This window comes from Myripristis murdjan, chromosome 3 (genome assembly GCF_902150065.1).
Source record: "Myripristis murdjan chromosome 3, fMyrMur1.1, whole genome shotgun sequence".
Taxonomy (NCBI): Eukaryota; Metazoa; Chordata; class Actinopteri; order Holocentriformes; family Holocentridae; genus Myripristis; species Myripristis murdjan.
The window spans coordinates 20638364-20663767 of NC_043982.1; the positions used below are offsets into that span (position 1 = coordinate 20638364).

The following is a 25404-nucleotide window of genomic DNA, read 5'->3' on the forward strand; positions in this document are numbered from 1 at the left end:
ATCTGGGAAGTGCTACCCTGTCCCCCTTCTTCTTTTAGATAACAAATTGAAGTCTCAGAGATATCCCTCTCTATTCAAACACTAGGAACATTGTGCTGATTGTGGGGGGAGATAGGGATTCGTGCAGTGCTGTCTCTGTTTCCTCCATCCCTGTGTCTCTCTGGATGTGAATAAGACTTTAAGGGGCGAGCAAACAATGGTTCTTCGCTCTAAAGAGCTCCCTTAGAATTCTGTGACAGTCCAGAGAAATGTATACAGATTTGAACACTTGCGCTGCTTTTTTAAAATAGTCTGCCTGCAAGAAAATAAACAAGGTGATAGAGGTCGCTTTGAGAGTGGAGTGGATCTGTTTAAGGTTCCGTGCTAATTTCCTCTCTGATTAGTTTTCCAAAAAGCACGAGGAGCTGTATAATCATGTACAAATCAGGGAGTAATGTGTCATTACAACAATCTCCACACCAAAAGGTATGATGGAATCACACAGTTACTATAGACATTGGTGTGAATCACATTACCTTCACTGGAGAATGCGCAATCATGTGAAGTCCAATTTCTAATTAGCAGTGTCACATTCTCAGGGATTCGTCTCTGTGAGGCCCGTTTTATTATGTTTCCAGGGCAGGACAGTTTTATTGTGCTTTAAGAACAGCTCAAAATCTCCACAGAGAGCTGTGACTAAGATCCCAAGATATGTCCCCAGCCACCAGTATCAATCTTCACCATTAAAAGCTGTACCATGTCACGGTGCAGGCTGGGCCAGGGGCCTTGGTGGATGGCCAGGGAAGGGAGTGGATCTTGTTATTGTTATTCCAAATTCATTTTGGGGGGAATGCATTCAATGCTCATATTCGTGGCTGTGCAGAGTGAGTCAAATGCCAGATGAGATTAAGTGTGATTGAAGGGGCTGTGCAGCTGATGGTAAGGACCCACAGTAAAATGGGTCAGCACAGACAATGAACACTCTGTAATTAAAATGATGTGACGAGCTGGACAAGCACCGCAGCAGCCTTGTAAGGGGCCAATAACGCAGAGGAAAGCATTTTGCAAGCTGAGACTTCAGGTTGCAAAATATGGAGAATGGACTCAGTTGATTGTGGCAAGATAAATGTTACTGAAATGTTATCCAGAGGGTTTTATGAATGCTCGGTGTGTATTTGTAGCGTGATATGAATACTCTGCCGTCTGTATGTTTTGAGCTGTGCCTTTGCATGCTGTCCTTGTATCATGTGTGCCATGTGAACTCAGCCTCTATGTGTTGCCAGTAACCTGTGAATCAGTGTCACTGAAACAAATTTCTGTGTAGTGCTGGGCGATGTATTGGTATTCCATTGATACTGTGATATGAGACTACATGTTGTCTGGGATCTTGGATATCATGAACATGGGTGTTGTCTTTTCCTGGTTTTAATTTAAAAGCTGCATTACAGTAAAGTGCAGTTTTCTGAACTTATTAGACTGTTGTAACTATTCTATTATTTGCTTCTATCTACTTGGTCGTCATATCCACATTACCAATGATTTCTCAAAAATCTCTCAGTCTAAATATCTTATGAAAACACCAATAGTCATCGGGTATTCAGTCAGATATTTGCATTCATATGCATTTATTGTGCCTGGTGATTAATGTGTATTTAATTCTAAGCTAGTAATGCCTATTGCAGCATAGCAGCAGCAGCCCCAGCAGTACTGTGACGGTGCTTTCTAGACCTGAAAACATTTAAGTTCTATATGTTTCCAAAAAACAGTCACCTACAACCCCCCCTCCCCTCCCCCTTCTGCCTTTTCTGCTAGAGGGCTCTGGCAGAAGGGAACAAGCAATAGGAAAGGGCGCTTTAAAATAGCTGTGGAATAGGAGTCTTTTATTAACTGAGTGGATTCATGGCTAAAGGTGCTCTGTAATATGAGTAACACTGAGAGCCAGACATGGCTACACGGCAGAGCAAACACTGGGCATCCAGTGTTTTTATTCCTCCTTCTGCACCACCAGCACATTTCTTCAATAACTGTTTAACAGAAGAGAATTAAGAGCTTACATGGATCCTGATCCTAACGTGAAAACACTCCACTGTGAATGATCGCAGGCAGACAGAAAACCAAGCAACCTCACAGAGAACGAGTTGAAGAGATCAACATGAAATTCTGCATTTTTAGTATAAATCTATAGTTTTCTTGTTTTTGTTTTAGCCATAACAGTATTTCCAGGATAATCCTCAACTCTTTGTGGGTGAACCTGGGGATGACGAGGAATTGAAACAATCCCATGCAAAATGTTACATTTTAATGCCTTGTTTTGAGGTAGTACATAAATGTAATGAGACCCAGCAGTAAGAGTCAATTATTCAGGATTTAAAATTAAACATTAGCATGCAACATAACATGTGACTGCAACCTGTGACATTTTGAAGGTAGATTTTTCCACCCTTTGAATCCCAGTCCAGGAATATTCGCATGAAAGAATGTCCAGTGGGAAATACGGTGTTTTACAGCTATTATAGCAAACAAAATTATTTCAACCTCAGGGCGAACACAATATTGCACCAACATGACCCCATCTCACCTCCAATATGATGGAGTAACCACACAGATCCTATCAGTAAACATAAACTGGACAACCAAAATCCACAGAATACAGTCTGAAGAGCCTCTGATAGCACAGCTGCCACCTCTGTGTACATACAAATGGAAAAATATATAGTGCTGCTTTACGGCCTATAGCTCTACATCTAAAACTCAAATACTGCTTGGTCAGTGGTCATCAAATGATCAGGGAGGATAGAAAAGGCGCAGATGATGCAGCATTTTTCTATAAGAAACTCCTCTGAGTAACAAAAATGGTATCAGAGTGTACATTCTGTACATCTGCATTTTGCTAGCTACACTTGAACCAATTTGATTCAGAAGATAGATCTCATGAATAAATCTAGCAGAATACCCTGGGGTAACAGCGCAGAGGAAATTTCTGAGATTGCACGTGTAAAATATTACAAAGGCAACATCAATTTATTCCATCGATAAAAACAGCTTCAGGAGGCTGTTCTTTGGTTCCACAGTCACATCACAAAGTCACAATATCAGTGCCGTCTGTCAGCAGGTAAGCAAATTGGACACATTCCTCCTCCCCACAGAAAACCCCAAACTAATTCAATCAAGAGCACAGGCTTTTCCAGAAACATATCAACTGCTGACAAGCGATTTTACAGTTCAGCTTGAGCTCAGTAATCACAGCCTAGCCTCTGTTCTGTGGAACATGACACTTGTGCTAATATGTTCTCCAGTGGTCTCTTTAAAAGACAGCAAAACACCACAGTTAAAACTCAACCTCCAATCCAGAGAAACCCAGGGTAATTTGCTTTGTATTATTTTATGCAATTTCCTTTTAGGCTTGGCACAACGCCAGGTTAGAGCCTTTCATTTAGTGAGGGGGGAGGAGACACACAAAAAAGCAGCACCCTTTCCTTTCCTGCCCTGCCATCCTGCTCGGGCCCAGTTATAACTCGGGTAAACAAAACCTCTGGGAAAGTTATCTTCTGATTCCTGAGGTCCTCTTCACCAAATACATGCTCATTTACAAGCCAATTCGGCGTAAACACTGTGCAGCTGCCTCTCTGGTGATCACAAGGCCTATTCACGCCCAGCAGGCCACCGTGCATGCAGAGCCAAGCTGACATATATAGATATATTTCCCCCTATGTGTGCAGCAGTCAATTTGTAAAGCAACTCCACAGCACAGCGTGTCCACACAGTCAGCTCGCAAGCTGTGTTCTGATCTGCAGGCCGAATCGATTGGTAATTCAGTTTAAAGCTAAAATCATTACTCCCCCAGCCCAGCACAGTCTTACGCCATTAGGACTGCTGGTCCACAACTACATAAGGTAGCATCGAGGGGAAGTTCGTTGAGAGTATCTCTCTCTTCCTTTGCCTCTTGGTGCGACTACCTCCACAGTGGTAGAGTAACAGGCCTGAGAGAAAAATCCCAGCCTTATCTGGGAACTGAATCAAACTGATGACAGTTTTGTTCAGGCTGTGTCCTGATTATCTCCTCTTTTACACACTCTGGCCACTGTAGCCTGGCTTAGTGTCATCGCAGCTCTGTTTGCTGTAGTAAATCTAGACCTGGAGGAACTGTTTAAACCCTTGCTGAGATATCAAAATGGCAATAAAAGACCACCTGTTTCCTGGTACACTACCAATATGTGGTGTTTGATCAGAACACATGACATTCCAGGTGTCTTGGCGCTCTGATACAGTGGGAATGAAATTTGGTTCTGTGTGTGCTCCCTGTAACTTTTTGAAAAATATAGTTGCTAAGGTCTCTGAAATGTGAGAGCAGGGAATTATAGATGATTCTAAGTCAAGAGAGTTAACCCCAAAGGCAGGGCCTCAGTTCTCCACATTGCTCTACATGGCACAGGAACATTACAATTCTGTTTTATGGGACATGAAAGTAAGTTTGCATATCCAACCAAAATGACAAGCTTAACTATGAAAATAAGGGAAAGAGTTGAGTGTTTTCACAGCTCAGCAAATATGCATTATGTTGTTTCAAGCTTCCCAGTCATTATGGCAGTGTTGAAAGAGTCAAAAGACAAGCTATATTTTGCAAGAGTTAGTGCAGTTAGTATATTCCACGGTGCTAAATTTACCCTAAGCGCATATACAAAATAAAAGGTTGACAACATGGAGACATAAGCAGATGAGGGTGAGACAGTGTTTGAAAATTTTTAGCATTCGATTTAACCTACTTGGCGCCTGAGTGGAATTCACTGTGTCAGGACAATTCAGACAGAGTCAGAGAAGTTGTCAATCACAGAGAAGTAAAATAAATCAACTTTCAAACAGTCTGGCAAACATTATCGCATATACAATTCCAGACCACACCCATCCAGTGCTAGAGGCAGGTTAAAATACACACTAAGAACGGTTTTACTCTTTGATCCAGGTCCGACCACAGCAACACGATCAAACAGCTTAAATTTTGGGATGAATGGAAGATACAGAGATATGATACACAGGGTATACTAACCAGCTCTACACTGCAATTTCATATAGGCACATTTCTTAAATGTTAAACCCAACAACCTGGTTTATCTTGAATGAATAATCATACTTTAAGCTGGTTAATCTAGTTTTAAATTGTAAAGCTCTCTGCAATATTGTGACACGACAGCCACACATTAATATGAGTGTGTAGCATAGCCAATATTTTCACAGCCAACTTTTGTATGGCATCATGTTACACAATGGAGCTAAAATAGACTGAGGTTCGCCATAGCTACTGTTTATTGAATTCCCCGAGGCCTCCGGGCAGGCAAACGCTGCCAAAATAAAAATGGTCTAAGCATTTGTCATAATGAACCCGCACCCTGGGCCCAATACAACTAGTCTCAACACTATGCAGGTCACCATCCAACATCCCACTTCTCCTCGCTGTGAGTCTCCATACTCTGGAGAGCAAATCCTAAAAGAAAGCACAAGCTAAATGGGGTTCCATCTTTGATCTAGCGGGGTGCAAAGCCATTGGCCCACAGCCACAATGGAGCTTAGGCAATGGAGAGGGCCTCAGAAACATGGTGTAGCTTTCGCACAATGGCTGCTGTTGCATAGACACACAGCTCTTGAGGAAGCAACACGAGAAAGGGTCGGCTTGCTGGTGTTGTCTTGCATTTGCTGCTAAGCCATGTCTCAAGGCTGTTTACTCTCAGCAGCTTTGAAGCAAGTCCAGCCCAAGATGGTATCAGAGGTGTGGATTTTAAACAGGCTTACTTTACTTCACTTGCCATTCTTGCGCTACAGAGCAGAAGGCTGCAATGGCTTTAAGGGAGCTAATATCTAAAATTACACGGTTAAATGTCATACAGGAGAAGAACAGCTTTCTGCCACTGGAAATGGGTTTGTTTTTGGTGGCAGTAATGGTGATGGTTTTGCTACTACTCTTGGTTTGTCAGATGGCTATGAGCTCGGGGACTTGGATCCACATAAAGCTCTATTGAAAGCTGCTGGGAGTGGAGTCTTATTGCTCTAGCAGCACAGACACATTTCTCTATTCCCTGTGTGCCATTACTGGCTAATACTCTCATTATAACTGGCTTTGGAAATGTGCACAGTCAAGAGCTTTTAGTGAAGTCAATGCAATCCTCAATTTCTCATTGAGTAATTGCTGAAAATTTCTATTTGACTTGGGGGATAAAAACAGTATGTGTTTTGTTAGGCTTATATAGTATAGGTAGAAAAGGCCAGAGCAACAGCATCAAGATATTCATTTGTCTTAAGCACAACCTAATTTTATGTTCAGTGAAAGCCCTGGCCCATAACTGCAATATAGCACCCTGCTGAAAAACCTTTGCCCCATTACTAGCTTGGCTTGTAATGATTCATTGATTTTCAATGACTGACTAGACTATTTATACAAGGACTGACAGTATTCGACAAATAAACATGAGCTTTGTGAGTATTTAGATTCTGCAAAGTGTGAGCTGGTAATGTTTAAACATACTGGATGAAAACATGCATTTTCAATGAAGATGGATGATAACTGCTGTAAAAAGCTCAGATTCTGTGTGTAACTCAGAGTTGAACTAGACCTACCTAAAATGTACACAGCAAAAAAACATTCTGATTTGTAGGTTTTTGTACAAACCGTGGTGTTTTTAGTAATAGCTTCAAGTCTCTTTGCTTTTCCCCTTGAACTGTTAATCAAAACTCATGAGACCAGTAATGAACTCAATAATACCTTATAAGTTACATGTGTGTATCCAGCTTGTGCTACCTGCATATATTCTATTATTCTCTACATAAGCCCACAATAAGTACAAACCGTCCATTTGTTCAACCACTATAAATCTGAAAAACACAAACTGCTGAGCGGTGACTCATATATCAGTCTATTATACTCTACAGGGCTGACTGTATTAAACAAATGGCTGGGCCTGCAGCTGGAAAAGACAGGCAGTATAGAGAGAGCAGAGGTTATTGTCTAATTTAAATCTTGGCTGCCTTCCCAGAGCTGTACCACATTCCAATTTGTGGCTGTGTTGCTTGGCGCTACTGACAGAGGTCCGGCTGCAAATACTCTTGGGCTCCTCTCCAGAAATGTGTCTAAAAACTGACGATCAACAGGTTGGCAGAGATTAACAGTATGACTGGGGCAAATTAGCTGAAATTATGAAAATGCACAGATATGGATGTTTTGCTTTGTACTGTTCCTGCACATACTTTTTTCCCCCTCACACAGTTGTTGCAATAATATATCTGTAACCATTAAGACTTGGTGTGTGCATTAACGCAGGCTCATAAAGAAAGCTAGTGCATTGCTTCTATATTATGATTGAATTCTGCAATGAAACTGCAGCTGGAAAAGACATCTGTGAGTACACAGCAGCTAGGGAACGGCTGAGCAGCATCTTAGAAGCAATTAGCTATTTCAAGCATTTTCTCCGTGGCATACTATTGTCCATTCATCTCTTAGATTGACAGCACACCAGGACATCATTAGCAAACCTGACGGCTGTTGAGTCAAAGACATTGTTTTTCTGGTGACAGGAACCATCAAGGCTAAGTGCTTCACTGATGTTTTTAACAGTATTTAAACTCAAAATGTCATTTTAACATTTCCCGCTTCAAAAGCAGAGCAAGATTAAGACACCAGCCTTGAATAATTACAAACACTAAGCTTCACCTTTCATTCCATATCATTGCACTGACATTTAAAGAGATTCCGAACAAAGACGCACTACAGATCTGTTTAGTCATAATGTAAAAATTATTCCTTTCCTCTGTGTAAAACGATAGGATGGAGATCAAAGGCGCATGGAAATGACAGTGGAGTTACTGGAGGCGTGTTTTAAAGTGCTCCTTTTTACAAGAAGAAAAAAGGTAAGCTCAGCTCGCAAAGTCTTCATACAAGGGAAAGTAAAAAGAGCTGTCTGCAGAACTCGTGTTTTCAGGGTGTCCATGGGTCCTCAAAAAGCCTGAGAAAGTTTAAAAAAAAAAAAAAAAAAGAAAAGAAAAAATGAAACTAAAATTTAAGCATTAGAATTTGTTAAATACAGTTCTAAGAAGTAAGTTTTTTACACCATGGAATGAGTGTTTTTCTTACATTGCCTGTCCTCTCTTAAATTAATAAAGAACAGAATTAGTAGCACAATATGCATCTTATCTGCTTTACTAAACACAATTGGACTTCATGTCACTTGACAATTAATTTCCTGGTGTCCTTTTTCTTATCCTGCCCATGTGGGCTTTCAGAGCTTTCTTTAATTGCATTCAAACAGAAATAGGCTGTTTCTCCTGATTTGTTTCATTATTTCAGTTTTTAAATGGCCTTCTTTTCTTTCCAGGTGGCATAAAAAAGGTTGCAGATAGCCTGTGTTTTGAGTGGATAATACTTTCATAGCATGCAGGAGTGTCATGCACCCTTTTTTTTTTGAGGGGGTGCACATACAAAAAAGACCACTACCCCCATAGGAGTAGGGGTCCCTGATATAATTTGGGATATCGCACAAAAAACAAAAAGCCATGTTGAATTGAATCCCAGTTTTTTACTTGGATCCAAAGACTGTCACTAAGCATAGGTGAAACATGTCAGCCTGACTTGTTTCTAGTTGGCTAAAAACCTGGCTAAAGCCTCCCCTGTTGGCTTGCATTTTAAAAAGCATTGTTCTTTACATTAATGCACAGAAATGTTAATAGCTGGAACAGCTGGGTTCCATTTAGTTTAAATTACTGCCATGCTTCTGTTTTGCTATCTGAGTGGTTATTTGTGGAAAGGTGTGACAACTTGTGAAATTTATATTCATGACCATGTGACAGAAAAACCCCAAAAATGTAAACTGTTAGTATGGCTAATGTCACAGACATGTAGGTAGCTGTGACTTTAAAATGAAGGTTAATGATTCCTATCTCAATTTTTACTAAAGTGCAAACTGAGTTGCCTTGCCAACTAGCAGGAAAACAGGATGTTTAGCATGCCATTTAATGATTGGCGTCTTGTGGGGTTTCCAGTGATTCTGGGACAAAACGAGGTTCATATCATAAGATGGCTGTCTGCAGCATCTCACCACTCTCCAATCGAATTCTGCACTGTTAAGAGAAAATGACTTGTCTGTGCTGAGACTGAATTGTCTACACTGCTACTTTGCATTTCTTTTAGTGCAAGTCAGAGTTAAAAAAAAAAAAAAAAAAAAAAAACTTAAAATTGACTTAATATTGAATGAGCACGCCTGCACTGATCATGCATGACCAATCAAATACAACCAATTTCCCTGTTTCAATTGTGAACTTCTTATAATATATTAATAATATCAATCAAACCATCTGACTTTTTGGAGCAGTTTATGAGCCAATTACACAAACCATTAAGTTACTCATGCATAAATAGTGCAGTAAAAACTGGTAACTGTAATGTAATTTGGATTTCCATCCTCTACCATCTGTGCCGAGTGATCCACCATCTTAATCCAACTAATCTGGAGTGTCTGCAAAAACACACAAGGGTACGGCCGTTTGCACTGTAGATGTAGTTTTGAGATGTTCCTCCAAGAATATTGCACATGGAGGCGTAAGAGAAAATAACCCTGAATCTGTCTCTTTTTACAATTGAAAATAATCACGTTTTATTTGTACAACTCCCCCTTTACAGCTGTATTGATTTCCTCCTTTGACCACAGCTCCCTCAGAGCACTTTTATCCCATTTCTCCCGTCCAGGCAGCTAAAAAAGGGGTCACTGACATTTTCTGTATTTCAGCCTTGACCTCTATTTTAGGACCGTGCAGAGTTTCTCTACTAAAATAAATGAGAGCGGGGCACAGTCTGCTCTACACTCACACCTTTTCCCCGCGCATGTTGTGCCATCACTCTTCATTTGTCTTCATTAGGCTCATGTTTGACCTGCTTCTCTGACTCTCTGCGAGCTTACAGCCTGTAGAGAGCATCACACGGTGTGATATCACAGCCCAGATCTCCTGGCATGCTGTTTTGCAGACGGAGAGGTGTTGGAGCCACATTCAACCACAGGCTGCTAGTTGTGGTAGGCAGTTGGAGAGAAGTACTGCTGTAATTAACGTAAGAGACAGGAAAATATTTCACAGTCAGCTTGTCATGGACCGTTTACCTGGAACCGGAAGGAGGGATTTAAAAAGGTACATGTGAACATCTACATTTTGGATTTACTGACATGAGTTGCAAGTCTACAGATGAAAAGTAACTTACTAAATCATACATATATCACTCTGTTTCATTCCAGTGTTCATAGCCCTTACAAATATAACCAAAGCTCTTACAGCCTCAAAATACAAGTATTGCTGTTATACGCTGTCAGTTAAACTTCAGGCAATTACTCCAGAACGCAAAACAGGGTTAGTTAATCCAATTAATCAATTAATGAACGCAGCCAGTAATGGGAAGGCAGTGTTTCCAATAGGGGGCACCATGCTGCTGCTACAGACTGGGGCTTTAAGTTGGAGTAAAGAGGAGAATTCCCACTGTCAACCTGTCATCAGCTAATTTACCTGGAGCCAGAGGGGGAGATTCACCGGACACATAGGGAGAGGTAATCTCTTCATTCATCTTCACTAAAGAGATCGACCCAATTAGCTTGCCACACTGACAGACAGCTCTTGTGTTTCACTCTCGGCTTTATATCTATCTATCTATCCATCCATCTCTACATATGTGTGTTTGTGTGTGCTCAGTTTATTCTAGTTCCAAAAAAGCCCCCCAGAATTATTCAGGACGATTGTACAACAGTGAAATAATCATGATGTCTTTATTTAAATCTGTCAAGTCTAAAATATTCACCACTGCAATTTACTGTGACTGATTAGCCAATGGGAGGGTTGCTTGGGGATAGCTCTCCAGAGCTCTGTAATTGAGCGGATTTGACTTGGGAAAGGTTTTTCTGCTGATAACTACACACCCATTCTCTTTTCAATATACTGTTCTTTTTTTAGTCTCGCCTAAGAGCCAGTGGACATCAGAGTTATGACGCTTGCAGGAGCAGCAGTATATATAGGACAGTTTATACTCCAGCTGCCATCCCCTGGAAATGCTAATCCATATCGTGTTTAATCTGATGATTTACCACAGTATATCTCTCTCTCTCTCTCCCTCTCTCTCTCTCTCTCTCTCTCTCTCTCAGCCAGAGACCAGTCAGCATTGGTTGGGCTGGTCAGTGCAGAGTTGTCAGATCCAGAAATTCAAAGATCAGGGACAACAATAGCCCTGGGACTGCCATCGTGGCCTCTGACATTGCACAATACAACATACGAAATGAACTGAATGCTGACACGACTGTCTGTGTGCCACGACTAATGTTGTACTACAGGATGTTAAGTTCAGTTTCAGCATGCTAGATATCTAGTTTGAAAATATCCATATAAAGTTCATCATTCAGTGTAAAAGAATCTGTCAGCACACTATTATCCAAAAGCAAAAAAAAGCCCCAAATTTGACTGAAAATCTTCCTGAAAAATTACAGCTTTAACTGTTGCAAATCACAAATTGTAGGTCCTTTAATGTGTCAATTCTCCAACTCGCTATTGATGAGTGATGACCCATGACATTCTGTCAACAGTCTACTTATATTTTTAGCTGGCACACATGTGACAGATTGTGAGGCTTAAAAAGAGGGTACAAACAGTGAACTGAAAAGGATAAGCCATCAAATAATGTCTAATAAAGAGCTGTTTCATTATAATCCCATATGGGTAATTATGAGATTAATATGCCAATCCTGGTTTTGGCGGGTTCTGCAGCCAGGAAAAGCTTTATTTACCGCAGCCCTTGTGCCACTGTGCATTGAAATCAGCTTTCTTTCACATGAAATCTCATTCATTTTGTAAAGAGGAAAAAAAAAGATGTGCCTGTTTTTCTTTTCCAAAAACACACCACTAATGCTCTGGGGCATGATTTGTCATTGTTATTCAGTGCTCGCTCACCTACACTTAAAACATGATCCTTCTGGATTTTAATTAAGCACCAAGGTACCTCCCAGGGGGTTCTACCTTGGCAAAGAAAACTACTTTGATTTATGTACTACTTTGTTGTTTCTGCTTGAAGCTCGCCTGTTATGAGAGACTTTGGTGATGAATGTACGAATGGGGCAATTATTCTTATTTGTTAATTAGTTCCTGTTAAGAGCATATTCATCAGAAAATATCAATAACCTACAATATCACCACTGCACATAGAGCTGTCTCATTTCATGTTATGTGTCCAACCCATAACAATCAGACAGAGAACAATGACTGGGCTATGACTGGACAGATAGCTGGGTATATTACAATACAAGTTCAGTTCAATTTGTTCACAATTTATAGCTACATGTACATCAACCAAAGCTAATAGGAATTTGCTTCAGTCTGCTCAGCACATAAACAGGATAAGATGCTTGCATAATACATTTGCATACACTCTTTCCATTCTTGTATACACAAACAAATACACAAATTAGTCAAATGAAATCAGCTAAAATACTTATCTGCAAAGCATAATCTTTTAAAACAATCATCAGGAGCCAAGCTTGTGGCAGTCCAACACAGTTCCATGAATGAAAATGTGTACACTTGCGAATCAGTCCCACTAATACGCGTCTCAGACCCCTGTTTAGCCCCAAAACATATTAGCACAATCTGCTCATATGTATCATGGACATCTGTATCTGTGAGAGCAAGCAAACAAAAACGTTGAGAGGAAAATATGACAGTTTATTTGTGGTTAGACAAGCCATTGTTAGGCACTGTGATGATCCTCATGCAATATGACACCTTGTGCAGTAGTAACCAACAGAAAAGTCACGGAAAACTGAAATAATAGGCGTAAAATAGAAACACAGCAATACATGAAAAGCCTGCCCTGAGTACAATACTGTTTTACACTGCATGGCTTGTAAAAATGAATGCGGTAGGTTCCACAGTAATTCCAGTGTAGTTTACTAGTTTAATTAAAAGAGACAATATGTGATTCATGAGTATAAATCTGAGCATTGGGCATGGAGGGCATGTTTTACATTTAAAGTCTGATTACAGTGTCCTCTCATGTGTTTCTGAATCAGCACAAAACCATCATCCTTTTTCATCCTTTGAGTTATTGCAGGGACCAGAGACTTTTCAGCAGGACAAAAATAAACTACAGTGTTCGCATCTGACATCCTATGGGTAGTATACTTGTTAGCCAAAGCTAATATTGTTGTTTCTGCGTCTAGAGAAGTTTTACTTATTCTGTAATCATATAACATGGAAAGCGGCCAGTTTTCAATATGGAACTTCAAGGACCAGCAAGAAAAAGATCCGTGCTACCTCGGCAGACAAGCATGCTGCTGTTTTTAATAACATGCCACATGCCTGGCAATGATTTGTGACAGACTAACAGTCTGCATATTGCTTTGTCCACAAACAAAACACATCTATCTTTGATTGCTGAAGACGATTGCTTGTAATATTGTTAATGTCAGCTTACTCTACTGCTGCCCTGATTGTTCACTGCTCTAGACAAGTGTCAGCTAAATGGCTATACGGGAAATGTAATGTAAAATATTTCTTTTCTCACAACTTGATGCTGACTTGCTGCACCAGCGGCAAACGCCACAGGGTCAGAAAGTGCAAATCAAAGCAGCAGTTGAAGGCCTATCTCCTAACATGTGAACGAGAGCGAAGTTAAGATGGTCAGCCGTCTCAATGTCACAGCCGCTGTTTCCGAGGCAGAGCTTGTATGAGGTCTGTTCTTCTAGATGCATATCAGAAGGTAATGGAGTCCCGAAACTACAGGGGTGCTGCGGGATTGCCGCGATTAGCTTGTGGAACTGCTGAAGGTCACCACCGCTGAGCTGAGCAGCCACAAGCCTTCATAAAACCATGCAGCGTATCATTATTTTCAAAGAGTTTCATTATGGACGGTTAACCTTGGCTAACTCCGAGCTAACACTTTAATCAACTGCCTGTAATGCCTTTGATACAGTGTAATCATTCAGCTTCTCTTCTCGTTTATCAGCAGGAAAGACACAAATGCACCAGGGCCATTTTCCTGGTTGGGAAGGTGTACGAAAAGACACACTGTGCATGAGAGCCTCCAAAGTTGTGTAATGTGGATTGGTTTCTTTCAAGAGGCACGTCATTTGAGAGAACAGTTAGCAGCAGTCTGGAGAGGGGAAACTCGCCTCACACACCTCGGACTTGTCTCCAACTCTGCCGTTACACACTTATGATCATATGTGAGAGTTCAATGGCAAGCACAAACAGACACATTGCAGCGAGTCTCATCTTCAAACCCTTAAATAACAGAAGTATCAGTCAAAGCATTTCATGAAAAAAGTTGACTTTCTCTGTACTCATATACTCCATTTGTTATAGGAACACTCCAACGTTTTGGGCAAAATCCCCTTTTCCCAACTAACCCAGACTGAGACAAGATGTTCAATAGCATTTTCACCTCTGTACATCCAGTGGTTTGGTTCCTATGGTTAGCATTTTTTGTTAGCTTAGCATAAAGACTTGAAGTCTATGGTAGTCATTAGCCTGCCTCCATCAAAGTGCAAAAATAAATGTTTCAGCAAGTCTGAAGTTGTCTAATTTACAGAATGTGTCATGTGTACAGATGTGAAAAACATTTCAGTCTGGGTAAGTCAGAAAAAGGGGATTTTGCCCAAAACAGTGGAGCATATCTTTAATGTAAATTTTGGGGGCCTGGCTAGTGTATACTGTACTTTTTTCATCTAATCAGAAGTCTTAAGTAAACCAGTAGATATTACTGCTCAACAGAAGGCAATGTGTTTATGTGGCAGAATGACAACTCATGCTAAAAGTGTGCTGCATGGAAAAAATGACAACACAAACATGTCTGGGACAGAAGGACAATGAGATCTGTAGGGTTTACTCACTAGGATTTAAGTGAGAATTATTTAAATATTAACCAACTTCCAAATCCCACATCGCTTTTCACTGCCACAATATAAACAATCTTCACTCTGTTGATTGAGCCTTTATTAATGCATTCTCAATGGAGCTATTTATTATGGGAAAAAGAAATGACAGCCCCCTTTTATGTTTACTGTACATCTGAGACCAATAAAAATCACATCAGCAATAAAGAGATTATGGTACAGTTTTTTGGAAACCCACTAGATGTGACTATTTTCCACTTTTATTGGGCATATGAGTTTTCAATTTTTAGAGCAGGATGAGCATTAATAAATATCATAGTTCATTTTGTACGTTATCTGACATTTACAGCTAGGTGCTTAAAAGTTCTGAAATTTTCCCCCACTCTCCCTTTAACTCTGTGTTACTTTGAGTCTTGCTTTGCATGTTAGCCTGATTAACTGTATTCTTGTGTGTTATACAGTCAAGTATCAATGTTTAAACAAGAAAAACTCAAACCCAAGATAAAAATACATGACTGCCCTCACCTTTTAACACTGTGGGGAAAAACAGAGAGAGAAAGAGCCACTGTGAGAAAGACAGAAAAACAGAGAGAGAATGACAAGTGACTGCTATTGTTTAATTTTATTTATGGGAAATGAACAAGAAGAGACAACTTCTCTGGATATACTGTGACATGGATGCAAAGACGTTTCTGACAAAAGCAGCTACAGGAGAGGCATGAAGGACAGATATAGTCTTCCCAGAACAGCTGCTTCAGCACACTGCACTGAGATCCTGCTACCATTCAAATTGAGCATGAATTATGGCGAAGGACATTCCCAGGAAAAACAAAGTATGCATGCAATAGAATATTCTTATCAGTGTAATGGTTGTCTATAAAAGATCCAATCAAACTCTGGCAGAGTGTGATGGAAGTTTTCCAATTCAAGGAGACTATTAAACCTTATTTAGTGGGTGAAGTGGCTTTATATGCTGCTGTATTATTGCTGCAGTAAAAACTGGTTTCAGATGGATATTAACATTACCCCATTGCCACGAACAGACATAATGTTTAGGAAAGGACGACAGGCAATCAGTGACTGCGATCTTATAAGCCATTCATGAGAAAACTTGGAGCTCAAAGTTCCATAACTCGCAGCTATAGGGACTATCCAAGCCCTGTCAGTAGTAACCAAAGCAAACCATCATACACAGGATTGTGCAAAATGGGAACAAAGCAGATGTCTGACTGAAAGTAGTAGAGGGGAAAAATTCACCAATTACCAACGTGATAGCTGAGGTAGTGAATTTTTGAGCTGGAATGACAATAGATCTTTATCTTTATCTCATCTATTTTGCAATCGTATGACTATACAAAGGCACTCAGAGGGCTGCTTTCTTAAACAAATAACTTAGACATTGTCAACCAACTCTAAAAATGAACACAGAGACAAGACAAAATAAATAAAGAGCTAAATAAACATCAGTACTATTTCAGTCAATATGTCGGTCATTTGCTGACCATTTAAATAAATAAAAATAATAATAAAAAACTTGAATTAAGAAAAAGATAAAAAAGTCAAATGTTCATCTTTTTCTTTTTCCTGTAAAAAAAAAAAAAAAAAAAAAAAAAAATGACTGTTAGCACTTAGGTCACACAGTTTCTTTCATGAAGTGATTCATGTTTGTGTATGAACAAGCCGAACTGGTAGATAGGCCTCCTGGAAGACTGCAGCACTTTCTTTCACCATTTACCCCCTCTGTTCAAGTTCTTTGTCCAGCAGGTCTTGGGGATATTTGCACACCTGCTGCTATTGTCAGTCCCTTTAGTATGACCTGGTGGCACACTGAAATCATGGGAATGTGTGGTAGTGGGCGCAGCTGAAAAAGAATGCAGTAATCCTCCATGTAACATATAATACAGACAATTTAAAGTCCCTTCACCCCATACACCACTAATCAGAATGAAATTTGGATTCACTGTGATACATGAAAAATTACTTGTTATAATGATTCATATTTCTGTGTGTAGGCTGCTTTCTCCAGAAGGGTCACGGCTAAATCAGAGCAGGGTCATAAATCTCAAACCCAGCCAATATTTCTGGTTTGCTTGACAAGACTAATTTTTATGTGTTGAGCAAATGGTAACTTAATTTTGAAAATGTGATATTTTTTTTATTTACTTAGCCGATTCTATTCCTAAGAAATTGGGGGCCGACTTAAAAGGAAAATTGCAGGAACAGCTAAGGGAAAGAAGTCCAGAAAGAGATAACAGCAAGTGGATTCAAGTGGACCGTCGTAGAAAATATTACCCACAACAGAATGAGATGGAGGACATTTGTCAATGGCCTGTGCTCCTTGAAAGAGCCAAGGGCTTAAGTCAAGCAAGTCAAGTTGAAAAGAAACCAGCTGAATGTTTTGATACAGTCTCTGAGCCCATTAAGAGAATTGGACATTAGATCTATGAAACATGGAATGGCAGCCTCTCTAGAAAGTGCTTTAAAAATAAATGTGTCTTAACAGCAAGACTAACCACTATAGGGACACAACACTTATTGAATCAGCCAACCAGAAATGATTGACTGGTTCTTTTGAAAACTGCTTAATTCATGGTAAAAGCAGTTTCTGGGGCACAGGGAGTTTTTCCCTTCCCTTTAATAAGTCGGCAAGGTTGATGCTGTCAAAGATGTAGTGAGCCAAAACGAGATTAAAACGGTTTATCATGGCGGAAAAATATATCTGCTTTGATTCAAAGGGGCACACTGTTGACAGAGCAGTCCTCCAAACACCGACAAAAGAACACTAATTTTACCTTTTAAGATAAGATAAATTAACCCAAACAATGGACTTAATAACTTTCAAAACCTCAATGACATTCAACCTAACAAAGCCACAGTAACTAATAAGGATTTTGTTTTGGGCAGCTGAAGTGATCTCTCAGTCTCTTTTAAAACCAAAAACTGAAACCAACTCCAGCTCTGCCTCACTGTGAAGCAGATCATCATTCGATTCTCTATGGGACCTGTGGGTAGGATCAAATACTCCACTTTTATCATAGATTAGGTCTGTCTCCTTGACAATAGTTAGAAGAAACAGAAAGAGTTACCACTGAGTTTGGTATGGGCTTGCCTTTCATTTTCACGAGCGTCTTCATGAGTTACTTTTCCATTTGAACAGATTAGGGTGGCATTACACACCTTACTTTTAATTAGCATAAAAATAATTCAAAGATAGAGATTATTACCATTCCAAGTGTCATTAACAGTGTAATGATGTGTCAAATAATTGCAGAGTTTCCAATGTGAAATTTCAGGAGGCAAGAAATAACAAAGCAAAGGGAAAGATTGTGTCTGTTATAGCAGTGGATCACATATGGCACATCCATATGTGATCCACTGTGAATGTGATGATAGGCAATGAGGAAAAGCATGACCACTAGTTATCAGGAGGAAAACTATAGGGCTTTGATGCTCAAGTCTTCATGAATACAAGAAGTAAACTATTTACTGGTTAGAGGACACTTTAATGACCCACTACAGCTGAAAGACTCCTTGTCGGCTTTGACTGTTGCAACAGCTTTTCAGAAAAGTCGGGCAATTATATGATTTAGTTTGTCTGTCGTGATGTTGTGTAATAGCAGATGATCAAAACCAAACAGCAAATATGCCACACCTCTGCATCTGCCTTCTTGGTGCTGAAAAAGATGCCTCTGTAACAAGCGCCAAACCTCAAACTGTCCAGACACAGCATGGTGTGTTTTACTGGGAACTAACACGACCCGTTAAAGTCTCCCATTCTAAAAATGTACATGATCGTGTAAGAAGCTTTGCCTAAAAGCACTGGTCATGTCATAAAAGGTACTATTTTGTCCCAGGTCATTGTATCACACGCTGATAACATGGGACAATGCCGTGCTGCTGTAAGTTGTTCTTGGTTTGCAGCCCAATAACCAAGGACATGTGATGGCCTTTTGGGGCCAACCTCAGCAACTGAGAAAAAAACAGTTTTAGAATTTGAGCTCTGCCTAAGTCAAGCATGCTGACTGATGTTTGAGGAGCTGTAATGAAGTGGATTTATGAGCAGTGGAGGCAGGATTAAAGGTCTTTGTAAGTGCTGATCTGGGTAATGGTCTGTGCCTGTCTAAGATTTACATATTCACAGCCTTTGTCAGATCCACCTCATAAACAAAACAGGCAATCTGGTCAAATGTTTCCCACAGGTTCAGCTCAAATTATTTTGGTAAAACACAGAGTTGAAATAAACTGAAACAAATTGACAGAGACTTGTGATTAGTGTGTGTTTGTGTGTGCGTCTCTATTCATGTATGAGCGCATTCATGCCATGTGTCAGCATGTCAGCGTGATCATCAAAATGAAGAGAGTGACAGCCATAATAATCTGGTGCCACAGGAATCGGAAACTATCAGGCTCATGGTTTACCACAAGCCTGTTACAGCCCAGTTTGGGTCTTGTCTACAGAAACAATCATTGTCAAACCCTTACAAGCCAGTTTCCATAAACATTTACATTGTTTCCACCCGAATGTATCCATCACTAAAGCATCTTTATGACTTCATCATTCCAGGTTTTATGCTGGTCCTTAGAAACAACAATCAGCCTCATTCAGTGGAAGTCCATGCAGGAAACTTAAGGCATCGTGCAGGAAGTCAAGAGATGTGGATTAAAAAAAAAAAAAAAAAAAAAAAAAAAAAAAAAACAGATCTGCTGGGCCTGGATTTGCAGATCATGGCACAGTCAAACAGAGCAGTCATTCTTAGGGGCAGAAACTCCAAGTACAGTACATCATCAAGCTGGCAGGCTAAAAATAACACTAATCTCAGAGGGAAAATTAGGTGTTTAATAAATCTGTTGAACTACGTGTCTGACAAGGCACAATTAAAAGACTCAGTGAAACACATCGGCTATTCACTTCCTGGATACTTAAACATTTAAGATGTACCTCAGGGTCATATCTATCAACTTCAGCGCTTGACAAAGTGGACAGCCTGTAAGGTTGCCCCCCCCCCCTTTTAAAGTAGTGTTTGGATATGTTTAGAATGTGTGTGATGAAATGGCACCAGCTGTGTACACTGGAGAGATGCACACGGCCCCCCGGTTGAGCAGAGTCTTAACCCCTTCCCTCCCACACAACAGACAGGACGGCAAAGACAAAGGGAGCCTGGCCCACTCTGGTCAGCAGACAATGAGGAGCTATTGACCGGGGGCTCGCTGCTGGGAAAATACAGTAATTCTGCAGTCTTGATCCAGCCCCTAGGTCGCTTAATCTCTTGTTGTTTTTGGTTTCCTTACATATGCATGGGGCTAGGGCCCAAGTCATTCGCGAGCAGGCTTCTGTTTCACCTAAAGCACATTTTATGGGCCCAGTAAAGTCCTCTGATAATTGCAACTACAACCCTACATCATCATGCCAAGTGTTACAGTGCGGACAACTTTCTAATCATTGCTTTTACAGCACACTTGGTCTTTCATACCACAGATGAGTGGATGATAAAATACAAAGTAGATGTTAAATAAATTCTCAAGGGTGCTTCTGCTTTGTTCGGTGCAAGAGGAAGTAATGTGCGTTCTGTGCGGCATTAGAGGATTTGTCATCATCACTCATAATTCCTTGGTGAAGACACTCCTTAAATCAAAGTATAAAGAGGCTGCCATTGTTTGCTATGGTGAGTCATCCTTACACACAAATGTGCCATGTCTTTCAGCTTTGGCGTTAACATAATATCACCTTAATAGATCTCATAACTTGATCTGAACATGTGCACTTCCCCTTGTTTGCTACAATATTGTGCTGATTCTCTCTAATTTGTGATCCTGATTCAAACGGGTGCATTCCCAACTACAGCACACTGTGACGTGTCAGCGCTGCTGGAATTAGTCACACAATTTTGTATTATTAACATCGATTGGCCATTTCTGTCCTTCTATGCCTGTGGCTAATGGAAGGCTACATTAAACGGATAGTGTATCTGAAACATTATTAAGGCAAATACAACACATGGCCATAAATGTGGCAATAACAAAAAGTCCCTTTCACAGAGCCATTTAAGTCAATCACAGCTGACCTTTCAAAATACCCAAACCAGCCAAATCCAAACATCTCCCTCCTTTTGGTTAATGTTGTGCATGATTGAAAAAAAAGAAAGAAAAAGAAAGAAAGGAAGAAAATAATAACTAGGCTGTCCTACATATCATTGAGCAGTGGTGTTCAACTACTCAAATGAGGACTAAAATACATATGCATGTGGGCATGTATTCATTTAAACTGGTACGAAGTGAGGCAGCTCTTGTAAATTTTACTGACTACAACCACATGTGCTTTCAACATAAGCCAAAGAGCCAGTAAAACTAAAAGTCATTATCTCAGATAAATTGAACACAATGTAACTGCTCGCAGTTTTTGAAGTACCAACCAATCAGTGACAAAAAGGGGCCTCAGTGGGTATGCCCTTAAAACATAGCTGAGTCGTGTTCAACTTTAAATCAAGGCACTTTAGCAAAAACACACCCTGCTGTAACTGCCCTGTCACACAGCTGAACACAACCCACTCTATTAAATATTTAAAAATCACAGAAATAATAACCCAGGAGTCATAAAGCAATCTTTATATAATCCTGAAAGATAGTTTTCATAAAGAAGTGGTGTTCAATCCTGTTAGATTATAGCAAGTCTTTTTTTTCCCTTGCTAAATATATTTTATGAACATTATTCAGCCCTGTGAAGCTGTAGCATGTCTCTGTTCGGCGCTGCTGTTTCTCCTTCATCTCGGAGCCAAAAAACAGGCAGCTTCATTAGTCATGACTGCAGCACCTAATTAAGTTTGTGCCACTCGTTTGGATTTTTCTGTAAATTTAAAAGAATCTCTGATGTTTCAAAGTGCCTGTGGGCCCTTCTGTCTCTGTTGTCATTAAAATTAAACATTTCCTGTGCCAACATTTTGAGAGGGTATTGCCTGCCTTTAAAAAAAAAAAAAAAAAAAATCAAAACTGCGAATCTAGCGACTGCTGAAAGCTCCGCTCAAGTTTTGCTGTTTGCAGAGTTGCTGTGACAGCTTATAAATAGATTAAAGAAGTAATACTTCAGTTCTCTGTGACACTGTAAACATGACACATCTTTTGGTTGACTAACTGCTCCGCGTTGTGCTACCTCTCAACAAGCTGATTCAAATAAATTGGAGGCTTATTTGAAAGTTGCATGCAAAAGAGCCCATTCGTTTATGAAGATATGCATTGTAATTATCATGTGATGCATGCACTGTGCTCTCTCTCTCTGAGACATACTGGGAGAGATGTGGGATAAGCACCTTCTAACCCTCCTCCCTCTCTCGCTCTCTCTCTCACTCTCTCTCTTTGCATTTCAGCCAATTACTGTTACAGATGGAAAATTTCACTTGACCTCGGGAATTTATGAGCAGGCATAACATCATACTTCGACTCTTACACCAATTCAAAGCAATATAGTTAAGATTTCTCTAGGCTGATGAATACATGATGAAATTGGGCACACATGACAACTTGGCCACATGACAAAGAGCTGATGAAACAGTGAGACAAACCTGGTAACTGTTTTGGGGGGCTAACAGAGCTGCACCAGGGGTAAATAATTTGGTTTGTGTGTGTGTGTGTGTGTGTGTGTGTGTGTGTGTGTGTGTGTGTGTGTGTGTGTGTGTGTGTGCGTGCGTGAAGGGGCGGTGCGTGTGAGTGTGTGAGAGGGGGGTTAACGCATTGTTTAGCATTTATAAAAACATCACGTAAGAGTTGTGTAATTTTTTTTTTTCTGTTGCGATGATGTTCCCTCTTGCTGAGGACCACGGGAGTCAAGCTGCTGATGGATCATGGCCTTAATAGTTCAAGTATTACATCATTGCCATAGTATCACAAACCATCAACTCTGTTTTATTCAGCTCCAGCTTCAAATTTGAGAGTTGATAAACTTGTCTTTCCTCATCAGTGTTATCCACAACTAACCATGAGACTTGCTTGCATTAAGACTTAGCTTTGGAGAGTGAATATACCCAAGAGGGAAAAACTTTACAAAAACAAATATTCAACCTTGGAGTGAGCAAATAAAAAAGGGTATAGGTCTTGTTGTACATCACAGTGGCAAACTCTATTACTGTGACGGTCTGGTTTATGAGAAGAGTCAGCGGTGCCATGTTTAAGATAAGTGAACAACATTAATATATCCCTGACAATGAGTGCATTCATTCTGAATGGACAAACAAAACAGTGAGTTATGTGTGTGTGTGTGTGTGTGTGTGTGTGTGTGTGTGTGTGAGTGAGATAGAGAGAGAGAGAGAGAGGGAGAGAGAGAGTGAGTGAGTGAGAGAGCAAGAGAGAAAAGGAGAGAAAGTGCATGAATATGTGTGTGTGTTGGAGACAGCTGTTTGGAGAAGTTGAAAATTGTTCATGACTTAGACAATGATTTATTTCATTCTCACACAAGTAGTATCAACAACAGGAGGCATCAAAACATTCCCAATGCAGCAACCTTGTTATTTAGCTCCATAATGAACATCCAGTTTGAATATGGGTAGGCTACATGTTGTATTATAGGTAAGAATAGCTGGCATTCAGGTCATTATGAGTTTAAATAGAAAGGACACAGTCAAAGTTCACACCAGAGGACGGTCAAGTGTCTCCACACCAAGCAAAGAGCAGCAAACTGCATCTGCCGGACAATGAGACAGAAACAAACAGAGCAGCAGACATAACACCTGATATGTCTTGTTTTTAATCACATTGTAATTCTTTATGGGGTGCTATTACAATGATCCACCACTGATGTTCAGGAACATGAAACTGTATAGCCAACAGCGCCCGTGAATGTGGATCACATCACTGGGGTGGCAGAGTTTTCTAATGCAATGAGGAAGGTCTGAGCCTGACAAAAGTAACACCGTGCCACTACACTGGCTGCTCCCACTCCCAGTCCTCTTAGACAGCAACAAAGTTTGTGGCAAGTGAAGACAGCAGGAGTTAAGCAATTGAGTTAAATCAACAGTAGGTTTACGGGAAATAACTGTATAGCCGCATTAGTAAACATAAGATGCGCTCGGTGTTGTTTCGATCAACATAATTTCGGCAGAAATGCACAACACAATAGTGCTGTGCAGCGCTGCGCTACAGCGCGCATGGTTTCAGGTGATGGTAGACTACCAGCGGTCGCACCAGACAAAACTACAGTATAAACAGCAGGATTTCTCACCTTATTGAAGTTGTAGTAGCCCAAACAGTGGGCAAAATCCAGGTTTGGTGGATCTCCTGGAATAGAATTTCCACCGGCGGTCGGATAAAATCTTACATCCATGTTGTCTCAAGGAGCCGCGCAGCTGTGGCTGGAACCTACTCTGCACAGAGCTCAATTTGTTTCTGCCTTTTACAATCCAAACGCACAGAGAGAAACGGAGGAAAGAGGCGGCGAAACTGCCTCAAGCTTTGTTGGGATAGAATGAGAAACTGGGGGGAAAGGGGGTTCGGGTAGAGCAGAAGCCTCGGAAGTTAAGATATTCCTCTTCTACGCCTTGATTAGACGCTTCATTTCTGAGGAAGACCACATGAAGGCTGGACTGTGCCCAAGGTTTTCCTCAAGCGGTACTAGCCTATATGCGCTGTTTGCCCATGCATTTACACACAGCTGCTGTATACAAAGAAGCCACGCGACCGGCGGCTGAAAGTGGGTCCACCTCCTTTTTCTCCCTTTTCAGATGGAGAAAGGAAAAAAAAATGAAAACTAGTAGCCTAAAGTGGTAATATAACCGCGCAATAAGTCCGCACGTCAAACAGGCACTGTCCATGCAATTTGTGCGTCCTTATCCTCCGCCCTCTGAAGTTTCTTTCTCCAACTTCTAAAAGTAGTTGGTGGAATATTTTTTTTAATATTTAAAGCCCGAATAAGCAGTAGGTAGAGTGTTGCGAAAAGCCTATCAGCTAAATCTGGTGTTTTGCGGCTTTGTACAACAAGCAAAACAACACGCCACAGATGGTGCGCAATTAGTGGATATGATGTACTACACCGACTATCCCAGTTCAGCCCTCAGCTCTGCCTGTCATGGTGATGAACAAGGCAAAATGTGTGAACAAGCGGGCCACTCCCCAAACACACCAAGCCACTCCCATGAAAACACTGCATTTTAGTCCATGTGACATTTTAGTTGTGGTCGGCATGGCACAAGCCTGTATTAAAATGTAGTGTATACTACTGTGCAGGTCTGTGTGCACATCATCATTTTCATTCAGCCTGTTACTTTCTTTCTTTGATCTGACCACTAGGACGGTCGAGAGCAGTGCTGATGTATATAAGTCAGTGGGAGATAATACAATTACACTGAAAATGGTAACACCATCTCCTGTTACTTGTTTCTATTAGTATACTACACTTACTGTTATGATTATATAATTTGTGATGGGCGATAACCTAAAGGCTTATACCAAATTCTAATCTATCTATCTATCTATCTATCTATCTATCTATCTATCTATCTATCTATCTATCTATCTATCTATCTTATATTGGAAACATTACACATTTCTC

At 40.4% G+C, this 25404-nt stretch overlaps 1 protein-coding gene across 1 annotated transcript in view; it reads right to left on the reverse strand.

Annotated features, from left to right (window-relative positions):
* Window positions 1-24180, reverse strand: part of tox3 (TOX high mobility group box family member 3) — a 45858-nt gene extending 21678 nt beyond the window's left edge. The window contains exon 1 of the mRNA XM_030048567.1: window positions 24079-24180. Coding sequence (XP_029904427.1) covers window positions 24079-24180 — 102 coding nt within the window. The remainder of the gene's footprint in view (window positions 1-24078) is intronic.
* Between the last annotated feature and the right edge of the window lie 1224 nt (window positions 24181-25404).